The sequence below is a fragment of the Phoca vitulina genome, unplaced genomic scaffold, assembly GCF_004348235.1.
Source record: "Phoca vitulina isolate PV1807 unplaced genomic scaffold, GSC_HSeal_1.0 scaffold17, whole genome shotgun sequence".
NCBI lineage: Eukaryota > Metazoa > Chordata > Mammalia > Carnivora > Phocidae > Phoca > Phoca vitulina.
In genome coordinates, this window is record NW_022589720.1 from 424,879 (window position 1) to 437,379 (window position 12,501).

Genomic DNA, 12,501 nt, shown 5'->3' on the forward strand with positions numbered 1-12,501 from the left:
AAATATTTTTAAATTTCTCTGGAGATTTCTTTGACTCATGCCATGTGTTATCTAGGAATTTGCTCTTTAATCTCTAAGTATTTGGGCTTTTCCAGTTCTCTTTCTGTTATTGATTACTAGTTTAATTCCATTGTGGTCTGAGAGCAGATATTCTATGAATTCTCCTCTTTTAAGTTTGTTAAGATGTGTTTTATGGCTCACAATGTGACTTGTAAGCTCAAGAAGGATGTGTAATCTGCTATTGTTGGATGAAGTGATCTGCAGATGTCAGTACATCCATTTGATTGATGATGCTATTGAGTTCAACTGTTCTTACTGATCTTCTGGCAGCTGGGTCTGTCCATTTCTGGTATAGAGGTGCTGCGTCTCCAGTGCACTCACCTGTTTCTCCTTGTAGTTCTGTCAGTTTTTGCCTCATGTATTTTGGTGCTCTGCTGTTAAGTGCATACAGGTTAAGGATGTTACTGTCTTCTTGGAGAATTGATCCCCTATCTTTATGTAATGCCTCTCTTATTCCTGGTAACTTTCCTTGCTTTGAAGCCTGCTCCATCTGAAATTAATGTAGCTGTTCCTGCTTTCTTTTGAATATGTCAGCATGATATATATATGTTTTTTACTTATTTTTTTTTAAAGATTTTCTTTATTTTAGAGAGAGCGAGAGCATGAGTGAGAGAGCACAAGCAGGGGGAGCAGCAGAGGGAGAGGAAGAAGCAAGCAGACTTCCAACTGAGCAGGGAGCCCGATGTGGGGCTTGATCTCAGGACCCCAAGATCATGACCTGAGTGGAAGGCAGCCGCTTAACTGGCTGAGCCACCCAGGCGCCCCTAACCCTTTACTTTTTATCCATTATATGTCTTTATATTTAAAATGGGTTTCTTATAGACAACATGTAGTTGGATCTTGTTTTTTGATCCATGTTGAATCTCTTTTAATTGGAACGGTTAGCCCACTGATGTTCTAAGTGGTTATTGATAGGGTTGGATTTATATCTACCATGTTCATTTCTGTTTTCTTTGTTCCTATTCTTGTCTTCTGCTCTGTTTCTTCCTTTTGTGGTTCTAAATGAGCGTGTTACACCATTCCATTTTCTCTCCTTTGTTAGCATATGTTATATTTTTACCTTTTTTAATGGTTGTCCTAGAGTATGAAGCAGACCTTTACAACTAATCCAAGTCCACTTTCAAATACCATTGCACTGCCTCCCGAGTAGTGGCAATACCTCATACTACAAAACATTCCTAACTCCACCCTCCTGTCCCTGTATTACAGGTGCTTCATTCATTTCACTGACGCATAAGTTATAATCATGCAGGTAATATGTGGGTACCCATAATCAAATACATTGTTGCTGTCATCTGTTAGGTCAATTAAGAATAAGATAAAATAAAAATTTTTATTTTATTCCTTCTCTAATGCTCTTCCTTTCTATATAGATCTGAGTTTCTGACCTATATCATTGTTCTCTCTAAAGAACTTCTTTTAACATTTCTTACAAGGCAGGTCTACTGGCAACACATTCTAATTTCTGTTTATCTGAGAAAGTCTTTATTTTTCCACTTTTTTTTTTTTTTAAGATTTTACTTATGTATTTGACAGAGAGAATGAGAGAGCGAGCACAAGCAGGGGGAGCAGCAGAGGGAGAGGGAGAAGCAGACTACCCGCCCCCCCGCCCCCGATCAGGGAGCCCGATGCAGGGCTCGATCCCAGGACCCCGGGATCATGACCTGAGCTGAAGGCAGACACTTAACTAACTGAGCCACCCAGGTGCCCTCTCCACTTTTGAAGGATAATCTTGCAGGGTACCAAATTCTAGGGTGGTAGTTTTTTCTCTCAGCAATTTAAATACTTTCCTCTTGTGTTGCTTGCATGGTTTCTGAGGGGGAGTCAGATGTAATTCTTGTATTTGTTCCTCTACACATAAAGTATTTTTTCCCTTTGGCTTATTTCAGCATTTCTTTTCTTTTTCTTTGGTTTTCTCCGGTTTGATTATGAAATTACTTGATGTAAATTTGGGGTGTTTATTCTGCCGGTGTTCTCTGAGCCTCCTGGATCTGTGATTTGGTGTCTGACGATGAGGAAATTTTCAGACTTTAAATATTTTTTATGTTTCTTTTTCTCTTTCTGATATTCTCATTAAGCATGTGTTATACCGTGTGGTTGTCCCTCAATTCTTGGGTATTCTGCTGTGGGTTTTTTCAGTCTTTTTCTCTGTTTTTCAGTTTTGGAGGATCATATTGAGCTCTCCTCGGGCTCAGAGATTCTTCCTTCGGCTGTGTCCAGGCTACTGATGAGCCCATCAGAGACTTGCTTCATTTCTCTTACAGTGCATTTGATCCCTAGCATTTCTTTTTAAGTCTTTCTTAGAATTTCCATCTCTCTGCTTAAATTTCCCATGTGTTCTTTTTTTTTTTTTTTTTTTAAAGATTTTATTTATTTGACAGAGAGAGAGACAGTGAGAGCGGGAACACAAGCAGGGGGAGTGGGAGAGGGAGAAGCAGGTTTCTGCTGAGCAGGGAGCCCGACGCGGGGCTTGATCCCAGGACCCTGGGATCATGACCTGAGCCGAAGGCAGACGCTTAACGACTGAGCCACCTAGGTGCCCCTCCCATGTGTTCTTATATGTTGTTGCTTTGTCATTAGATCTGTTGGCATTATTACTTACAGTTCTTTTAAATCCTAGTCTGATAATGCCAGCATTTCTGCCATATCTGAGTTCTAATACTTGCTCTTCTTTTTCAAGATTGTTTGGCCATTTGGAGTCCCTTGAGATGCATTTTAGGATGTGTTTTTCTATTTCTGCAAAAGATGTCATTGAGATTTTGATAGGTATTGCACTGATTCTGTAGGTTGCTTTAGGGAGTACTGACATTTTAACAGTGTTAAGTCTTCCAGTCCATGAAGATGGGATGTGTTTCTATTTATTTATTTCTGTTTATTTAGTTTACTTGTCCTTAACAGTCTCAAGACTGAACTGTCACAGAGTTTAGAACTCAGAGAACCCACTCATAACCTGGTGCAGCCTCATGATCCAGAGGTGACTTGGAGACCCATGAGACAGAAACGTGTCAGGTGTCAGGTTTCTGTGGGCAGACCTAGAAAGAGAACCCAAGTCCCCTTCCCTCTGCGGTGAGTTGGAAAACTCTCAGAAGTAGAAAATGATGACTAGTATCCATTTCTTAGAGTATGATCAGATATCGTAAAACCAACACTCATAGTATGTGGTTGAGTATTCTCTTGAAGAGATTTCAGGGGCGGCTGGGTGACTCAGTCATCAAGCGTCTGCCTTCGGCTCAGGTCATGATCCCAGGGTCCTGGGATCGAGCCCCACATCGGGCTCCCTGCTCAGCAGGAAGCCTGCTTCTCCCTCTCCCACTCCCCCTGCTTGTATTCCCTCTCTCGCTGTCAAATAAATAAATAAAATCTTTAAAAAAAAGAAAGAGATTTTTTAAGCTGCCTGTGTTGGAAATGAACTCCCCTTTGTGTGTGTTCACCTTCCTATGGAGGGTCGCCATTGGTAGGGATGTTGTATCGTAAAACACCTCATATTCAGTCAATATGGAGAGATTTTCACTTAATGTAAAGATAGAAACTTGGAACACCATGTCCTTTAACTTTCTTGACACCCGTCATGTTGTGGATATGCTAGGAAGAGAACTCGCTAGGGGATGTCAGAACAGGAGCTTTCTGGAACTTTCATTCTTGAATGGACCCTACTGGGGTTTTGGACCCTGTTCGGATGGCATGGTGACATCACATGACCTTCTTTTCATCAGCACTTGTCCTGGGGATGTCCTGCATTGACTTCTTTACTAAAGGCACTGGGAGCCATTTTCTGCCGTGCACCACCTTCTCCTCCCTGGAGACCGTGTGGCCGTGCCGGCAGGGCCCTCGTCTTCCTTCACGGGGTCTGCGTGTGCTGGCGCGGGATCCTGGCTTAAGCGACAGCACTGAGTTTGCTTTTCCTTGCAGACCATGCCACTCTAGGGCCCTGTGCACTGACCCCTCGGCCAAGAAGTGCTCGGTCATGGATGCAGATGACGAGGCGGTCCTGAACCTCATTGCTGAGTGCGAGTGGGACTTGAGCAACCCTCCTGGGAGCACAAGTTCCAGCCAGAGGGAGCGAGAGGCCGACCTCCACAGTTCCCAAGGTAGGCTGCTACCTGGTCACAAAGGCCCAGTGGGCCCAGCCTGTGCTGGGGTGCTGGTAATCTCTGGCCTCCTGACATACAGCGCTTTCCAGAACTCACCTTTACCTACAGAATCCTCGTGACGTCTCTGTGAAATTGTAAATACTAGTAGTTTGGATTATAGAATTGTGACAGATAGTGTTAGCATAATTGAGTATATAGCTCTGCATGGTTGTTCAAACTGTGTCCTTCCTCAGATCAACTGCAGTTTTACTTACAGGGGAGACCCAAAAGGTCAGAGTAGACAGATAAAGTGTCCCTTGGCTGGTGACACTGGTTTCCGTCCCCGCCACAGGGGGATATTCACTTAGCTTAGGAGACGCTGAGCGCTCAGCCTGCCAGGTTTGAACTTTAGACCGGATGCGGACGTTGGGAAGTCTTTGCAGCGCGTGGATTTCTTCACGGGCTTTGCTCGGGGCCTCTGTGTTCCACCAGGACTTGTGTATGTGCTACAGCTCCGTTTCTTCTTCTGTTTTGAGTTTCTGAGAAATTTTCCTGAAGACAACAACAGGTTGAGGCATACATTTGGGCTGAAATCCCAGGATTCACCTGCTGGCACGAGGACATCTGCCCTGTGGGTGTCCTTGCCAGCTCAGTGTGGTCAGTCTTTTCAGGTCTGGCTCCTCTGGGAGCGCAGTAGGAGTTGCTCCTGGTTCTCGTGCACACTTCCCTGAGGACCAGTGATGAGACATTTCTGTTCAAGTCTGTTCCCCTCCTATTTTTCTCTCCTTGGTACTGGGTCACAAGAGTTCTTTCTCTGCGGTTTTCTTCATACAAGCCCTTTCTCAGATGTAAGTGCTGCACACTCTCCCATTCTCTGGCTTGCCTTTTGTGTGCTAACCGTGCTTCGAGGAGCAAAGGCTCTCGATGAAGTCCCAGGTTGTCAGTTCTACTCTTTATATGGTTTGTGCTTTCTGGTGTTTTAACAGATAGATGTGCCACAGTTCTTTTTGTTTACAAGAAATCTTTGCCCCACGCTTGTGAAGAGACCGTCTTCTCATTCGATAGCTGTGGCACATCTGTCTGTTAATGCGGTTGACTTGAGTCTCTCTCTGGATTCCGGGTGGTGTTTTGTCGATTGTCGTGTCTGTGCCAGCACCGTGCTGTCCTCATTCTGCGCAGTCAGCGCTGAAGCCGGCGGGGCTGGGCCTGTGTGGGGCGCCGTCTGCAGGCGTGGCTGGTGTGAGTCAACCTGCACAGTCACCTTTTTCTTACTTAATCATGTCCTTGATAGCTGTCATACACTATCAGAAGGTTAAGATGGAATTTCTGATGAAATAAAACTTTTTAAAATGTTTTTTAATAAAATAGAATCCAGACATCTGTTGAGTCCTCAGTCAGTGCAGCACCAGTGTGGGGATTCCATAAAGAAGGGCCATGAGAAGAGGAAAGGCAGCTCTCGAGGGTGTGGTCCAGAAAAGAGGCTTCAGAACCAGTACTGTGGGGAGCTACCCCCACAGTGTGGACAGCACGTGCACTTTACCCCACACCCAGGTAAGCAGTCTCATGCTTACAATCCCTTACAATCTCTTATAATCCTTTGTAATTCCCAAATTCTAGGTTTTTACTCACTTCTCTTTGTTGTACGTGATTTTGTCAAGAATACGGGAATTGGTTGATTCATTTGTTAAGGGTATTAGCTCAGTTTTACCACTTTTGGGTGGATTTTCCGTGTGTGTGCGCACGTATGCACGCACGCACTTGGGCACACACACACGTGCGTGCACACCTTTTTAAATGCCAGTACTGGTCACTGCGGCCAAAGAACTTGGTCTGCTGAGGGCTGTGTTCCGCCCTCCCTTACAGATTCCACAGACATTGAGGACTCGGCCCTTTCTCAGAAGTCAAGTTTGTCAGCACAAAAGGTGTTAAATCCATTGCCTGCTCCTGAAAAGTACAGGAAGCGAAGAATGCCTGGCGGGAGATTCCAGGCACCTGCAGACCAGGAGTGTCTGAGACGCCTGGAGAGGCCCAACGTATCCTTGAGCCCCGAGGAGACTCTGAGCAGGCAGAGTGGCTCGGAGGGCAGGAGCGAAAGGACCTTGTCTCGCTCCGAGGTATCGGAGCCTGAGGAGGAGGGGCCCCACAGCAGGAGTGGCACCAGAGAGGTGAGTGGGAGAGCCGAGCAGGACTGGATGGTGAGGCAGGGGGCTGCTGAGTGCTGCTGAGCTCCCTCTCCCACCCCTGTGCTCGCCGGCCCCCAGCTGGAGAAGCTTCTACATGGGTTTCTCCGCAGCACTTGCACCCTTTTGTCTGTCGGAAGCGTGCTCCCGGGCTCCACGCCCCTTCCTGCCACGCTCCGCGCTTTGAGGCCAGAGTGTAGGCATAGGCGCAGCCGTTCTGTGCTTGTCTCGGAGCTGGAACCCATCACCTTGGCCGGGGAGCCATCAGGGGTCCTGTTGTGAGGGTGTCCTGCACATGCATCCTGTGGTTTTCCAAAGGCCTCGTCTTGGGTAGGGACTGAGAGTCCTCCCACCCTCTGAGTGACCCAGAGCCACATGGGTGATGACTCTGTTGCCTTTGTCACTGGCTTTGTTGGAGGTGGAGGCACAGAGTGGTGGGAATTGGGGCAGAGCTCGGGCGGGCCCAGGCAGAGCGGGCTGTGGCAGGGGGCCCCGCCCCCCCGCTGGTTGGGCAGACATGAGGCGCTGGCCTCCCACGTGGTTGGTTAGGGGAGTGATTCGCTTCCTGTGGTCGGTCCTGAGTTGCAAACAGGGAGAAAAATTAGGGCAGCTGTCACTTAACGGATCAAGTTCTGGCTACGGGACCAATTGTTACAGGGGTCATGGTTTGACCTCCTGGCTGGTTGCTGTGGGTCGTGGGGCAGAAGGCTGCTTTTATAGAGGGTCTGGTCATTGTATGGTCAATCTCTCACTGTCTGGATTGAGGGAAAGAAGAAAAATGAGGATATGTTTGAGATAGGAACGTGCCCGGGCCTTTCCTGTGCCCTGGAGGCCTGGCTTTCCTCACCAAGGATGGACATCGCTGGGTGCAGAGCCTCGCCCGGAGAACTCGTACCCTCGCTGTGGGGCTGGGACTTGGCAGGAGGGGATGCTGCCTCAGCTTGGGGCTGTGGCCTCATGGTGATCATCCTCTTGCAGTGGGCACTGCCCTTTGCTCCTCAGGGGGGGAGACAGAAGCTGGAGAGAGCGCACTGAGGACCCTGGCTCTGTCACCTGTGCCTGAGGACAAGTGTCCAGATACAGCTTCTGATGGAGGTGTTGGTGCCAGGTGCTCACTCGGATGCCCTCAGCCTTAGCTTGTTGGGGCGAGCAGCCAGGCCTTAGTGTTTTCATGCTGCCCCACGCACACTGTGACCTTGGGCAGAGTGGTGCTCGCTTGCTGGGCCTGCTCCTGGGGAGCCTGGGGTGGGCGGTGGTGACAGGAGGTGAGGAGCTGTCCCTGCTGAAGTGGCTTCACCTGCCTTGCCTCTTTTCAGGGTCTCTGGCTCTTCAGAAGTTCCTTAGTAGAAAAGTCCTCTGGAGGTTAGCTAACTGCAGAGCACTAGGCGGGGCTGTCCCCCGCCTTCTGCTTGGAGCTGCTTCCTGGAGACCTGGGACTAGCCCATGTCCCAGCTCTGGTGATCGGCCCAGAGACAGGTGTGCACTTCTGCGCCCTCCCTCGCCAAATCCCGACACTTGGAAAGTGGGCAGGAAAGCAGAGGCCATCCCCCTTTCTTTGATAATTTTTTAAAACTGGTAATTTCTAAAAGGAGGGAAAGAGAATGACGTTGATGTGCATGCTGACATAGCACTGGTGTGGCGGGCCCTGGGTAGAGCCCTGCTGGTCTTGCCTGGCAGCCCTTTGGCCCACATCGTCCTGGCCTGACCACCATCTGGTCCAGTGTGTGACTTCATTATGTTCAGGGCTTTCTGGGTACCAGTGACCATTCAGGCCAAGACTGGCTCTGACGGGTCTCCAGCCTCCAGGAGTCCCTGTGGACTGGTTCAGGAGGGCCCAGAACAGGCCATCGTGGGAGGTACCACAGCCTTAGAGTTTAAACTGTGATGTTTAAACACCCACTTGGTGTGATGCCTTCTAGTGCATCCTTCAGCTGTTCCCCCAGGTACAGGGATGCCACCCGTCCTTGTGCCAGCCCTGCAGCCTTGTGAAATCTGGATGGACAAGGGCATCAGCATGATGCCCAGAGGGTGCTGCGTAGGCCTGTGTCAGAGGCTCTGCATCAGGCAGTGACTCCCAGTGTCCGCATCACCGCCTGTCTCCATGGCAGGTAGCTCCCACGCTGTACTCGGCTGTGTCGCCTGTGAGGAAGGCTGCGCTGGAGGTGGCGCTTCTGGAGGCGCTCCTCGACCTGGTGGACCGGTACTGGAACGGCTGCAAGTCCCTGCACAGCAACGAGGTGTTCCGGGGTGAGTCAGGAAGGATGGCCCCTTAGACCCGCACTGGGGCCACCCTCCAGGCAGCATTCCATTTGCACGTGCTGTTCTGCTGCTGAGTTCTGTCTGGGCCCCACACTACGCTGGCTCCACCCCATTGGCCATCACTGTCCCCACTGCACTGCATGGAGCATCCTGGTGGCCTTCCGCAAAGCAGCTGGTGGCTTTGTGGGGTGTGAGACATGGGGGGCGTCATGCAGGCCTGTGGCTGTTGGTTTTCCCACCTGCTGGCACTCTGGGGTTATGGAGATGCCTGGTCACCTGGTTTTGGTGGAGATGCTGTTCACAGATGTTTGATTCCTGTTGCTCTGTTTTATGGGAAGGTCTGGAAAGATGGAAGAGCTGCCACGATCTCCTTCACACCCTCTGAACATGTGATCATGTCCAGGGCCCTGGATTTGCTGAGTTTTCACTGGGAATGAGGCCCAGGAGGGTGGTCCCTCCCCAGGGAGGACGTGGCTTTGCTTCTGCCCGAGCCTGGGTGCAGGAGCACACCGTGTACCCTTCCAGGGTTCAGCCTTCAGTGTCCCAGTGGGAGCAGGAGCTCGCTGGTCCGTCCTTCCTGCAGACCGTGGGCCCTGCCCAGAGCTGAGCTGTTTGCTCAATGTTGTGGCCCTGCAGCTGTAGCCCCTGGATCCTGATCCCGTAAATCTTAGCCTCCTGCTCCCAGTTGCGGAGCTACCAGACTGTGTTTGGGGTCCAGGCCAAGAGCAGGAGCTGGCAGTGCCGTGGAAGAGAGTGTGGCCGGCCACTAGGTCATCCAGCCAAACTGTCCCATCATGGCCTTCTCTTCAGAGACACCTTTGCTCTAGAATAAAACTATTTTCCTGTCTGTCCACCTTCTATCCTTGATTGGATGGATGTACAGAAACCTGAGTGAGGTGATTTCAGTGCTGTGCCTGTCCCTTTGCCAGTCTCCATGCTGGTCAGTGTTTTTTGAGGCATGTAGTTTGTGTACTCAAAATGTATGAACAAATTTTGTTTATACTTCATCCTTTTAACATAAATGCCGTAATAATATTTGGTTTTGACTCCTAGCTCAGGCAAGACATATTTTGTCCTCTGTGCAAGAATTTACAACAACTCAGGATAGTTCAACAAGTGTGAGTGAAGAAATTAGCTACCTTACTCTGGAAAATAAATCTCTGCAGAAGCACCTTGCTGAACAGCAGCAGCAGTACCGTGTGAAGATGAGTGAGGTGGTGTCGGAGCTCAGCGATGCGCGGAAGGAGATGGTGAGCATGCCTTCGTATTATTTCTGTTCGTGCACACATGGGATGGGGCATGGTTTTGACTTCACAGAGAAGGGGTATGCTGCTGTGTCTTCTGTGAGAGGCTGAGTGGGGGAGAGAGCACAGATGAAGTTGGGCTTGAGGTGGACTTTTTGTGGCCCCAGTGCTCGCTGGCCCAGGCTGCCTAGACCACTGGTGAGAGAGGCTCGTCAGCTGGGTGATCCTGGGGTCCCTGCTGCTGTCCTGCCTGCACGAGCCAGCAGAGGCCCATGATGTGCTATTGGCCCGGAGGGACTTCCTCCACCAGGTGGTGCCCAAGGGCAGCCAGAACCAGCACAGCTTGGACCCGGCCCCTGAGCCAAGACTCCTGGCTGGGCAAGGCTGTCCTCCTCCTTCCTAACCTCACGATAAAACCATTACATGTAAATGCCTATGTTAAAAAAACAGAACCATCTCAAACAACCTAATTTTACACCTCAGGGAACTAGAAAAAGAAGAGCCAGCTAAACCCAAAGTTAGCAGGAGGTAGGAAGGAAGTTGTAAACATCAGAGCAGACATAAATCAAATAGAGAATTAGAAAAATAATGGAAAAACAAAACCCAAAACTGAGTTGGGTTTTTGAAAAAAATATACAAAAACCACAAACCCTTAGTTAGACTAAGAAAAAAAGAAGACTCAAAATCACAAATGAAAGAGGAGACATCGCAGTGGATGCCTCAGAAATGAAAAGGATCATAAGGGAGTGTTACGAATGCTTATAAGTGACCACACTGGACAACCTTGAAGAAATGGGTAAATTCCTAGAAGCATACATCCTGCCAAGACCATATCAAGAAGAAATAAAGGGCACACTTGGGTGGCTCAGTTGGTTAAGTGTCCAACTCTTGATTTCGACTCAGGTCATGATCTCAGGGTCATGAGATCAAGCCCCATGTTGGGCTCCATTCTGGGCATGGAGTCTGCTTGGGATTCTCCCTCTCCCTCTGCTCCTTCCCACTGCTCATGTGTGTGCACCCCACCCCCCACCTTTCTCCCTCTGTCTCAGAAATAAAGCCTGAACAGACCAATAACTAATAAGGAAATTGAGCAATAATCAAAAACCTCCCAACAAAGAAAAGCCCAGAACCAGGTGGCTTCATCGCTTAATGCTACTGCACATTCAAGGAAGATTTAGTACTCCTAAACTCTTCCAGAAAACAGATGTAGAGGGAACACTTCCATACCATTTATGAAGCCAGCATCACCCTGATAGCAGAAAAGCAAAAACACCACAAGAAAACTAGAGGCTTATTTCTCTAGTGAACATAATTTAAAAATTCACAATAAAATACTAGGAAATCAAATTTAAGAACACATCCAAAAAAGTATACACTATCACCAAGTGGGATTTCCCCCTGGAATGCAAGGTCGGTTCAACAAATGCTAATTAATACACCACATAAACAGACTGAAAGATCAAACCCACACAATCATCTCAATAGATGGAGAAAAGCATTTGATAAAACTCAACACTCTATCCATCATAAAAAGTCAACAAAATAGGTAAATAGGAAAGTTTCCTCAACACCCTAAAGGCCACTTAGGACAAGGCCACAGCTGACATGTGATCGGTGGAAGAAAACCAAACCTTGCTTTCTGAGCCAGGAGCCACGACCAGACACAGACATGCACTCCTGTGAGGTCTGCTCAGCGCAGCACTGGGAATGGTAGCAAGAGCGTGCAGGAAAAGGAGACATCCAGGTCGGAAAGCAAGAAATAAGATCATCTGTTTGCAGAGGACAGGATTGCATGTGTAAAACAATCTTAAAGACTCACAACAACAACAACAACAACAAAAATGCATTAGAACTAATAAATTCAGTGAAGTTGCAGGACACAAATCAACATAATAGAAATCAGTTGTGTTTTTTTACACCAATTTATCTGAAGAGGAAACGATCCCATTTATGGTAGCATCAAAAAGAATAAAATACTTAGTAATACATTTAACTAAAGAGGTTAAAGATTTGAACACTGAGAACTGTAAGATGTGGATGAAAGAAATCAAAGACATGAATGGAAGGATATCCCATGTTCATGGATTGGAAAATTAATAGTGTTCAAAGGCCACACTCCTGAAGGTAATCTACAGATTCAGTGCAATCCCTGTAAAGATTCCAATGGCATTTTTCACAGAAATTTAAAAAAATTGTAAAATTTGTATAACTATTTTTCTTAAAATTTGTATTCTCCTTTTTCTAGTTTCACGAAAGATCCCCAATAGCCAAACCTGTCTTGAAAAAAAACAAAGTTGGAGGCATCACACTCCCTGATTTCAAATTCTGTTATGAAGGAAGCTATAGTAATCAAAACAGTATGGTATTGACATAAAAACAGATATATAGATCAATGGAACAGAATAGAGACCCCAGAAATAACCCCGTACATAAATGGCCATTGTGTACCAAGAATGCACAATGAGGAAAGGACAGTCTCTTTGATAAAGGTGCTGGGAAGACTGGACCCTTAACGCCATACATAGAAGTCAACTCAAAATGGATTAAAGATTTTTGAATGTTAAGACTTGAAACTGTAGAACTTCTAGAAAAAAAACAGAGAGAAAATCCTCCTCGATAGAGTCTTGGTGATGATTTTTTTAATTTGACACCAAAAGTGCAGGTAACAAAAGCAAAAATGTTTGAACA

At 47.6% G+C, this 12,501-nt stretch overlaps 1 protein-coding gene across 1 annotated transcript in view; it reads left to right on the forward strand.

The window, feature by feature from the left end:
* CEP72 (centrosomal protein 72) overlaps positions 1 to 12,501 on the forward strand; it is a 30,979-nt gene that overhangs the window by 11,793 nt on the left and 6,685 nt on the right. Inside the window, exons 5-9 of the mRNA XM_032415344.1 lie at positions 3,970 to 4,148; positions 5,499 to 5,681; positions 5,994 to 6,295; positions 8,419 to 8,557; positions 9,623 to 9,819. Of these exons, the coding sequence (XP_032271235.1) occupies positions 3,970 to 4,148; positions 5,499 to 5,681; positions 5,994 to 6,295; positions 8,419 to 8,557; positions 9,623 to 9,819 (1,000 nt within the window). The remainder of the gene's footprint in view (positions 1 to 3,969; positions 4,149 to 5,498; positions 5,682 to 5,993; positions 6,296 to 8,418; positions 8,558 to 9,622; positions 9,820 to 12,501) is intronic.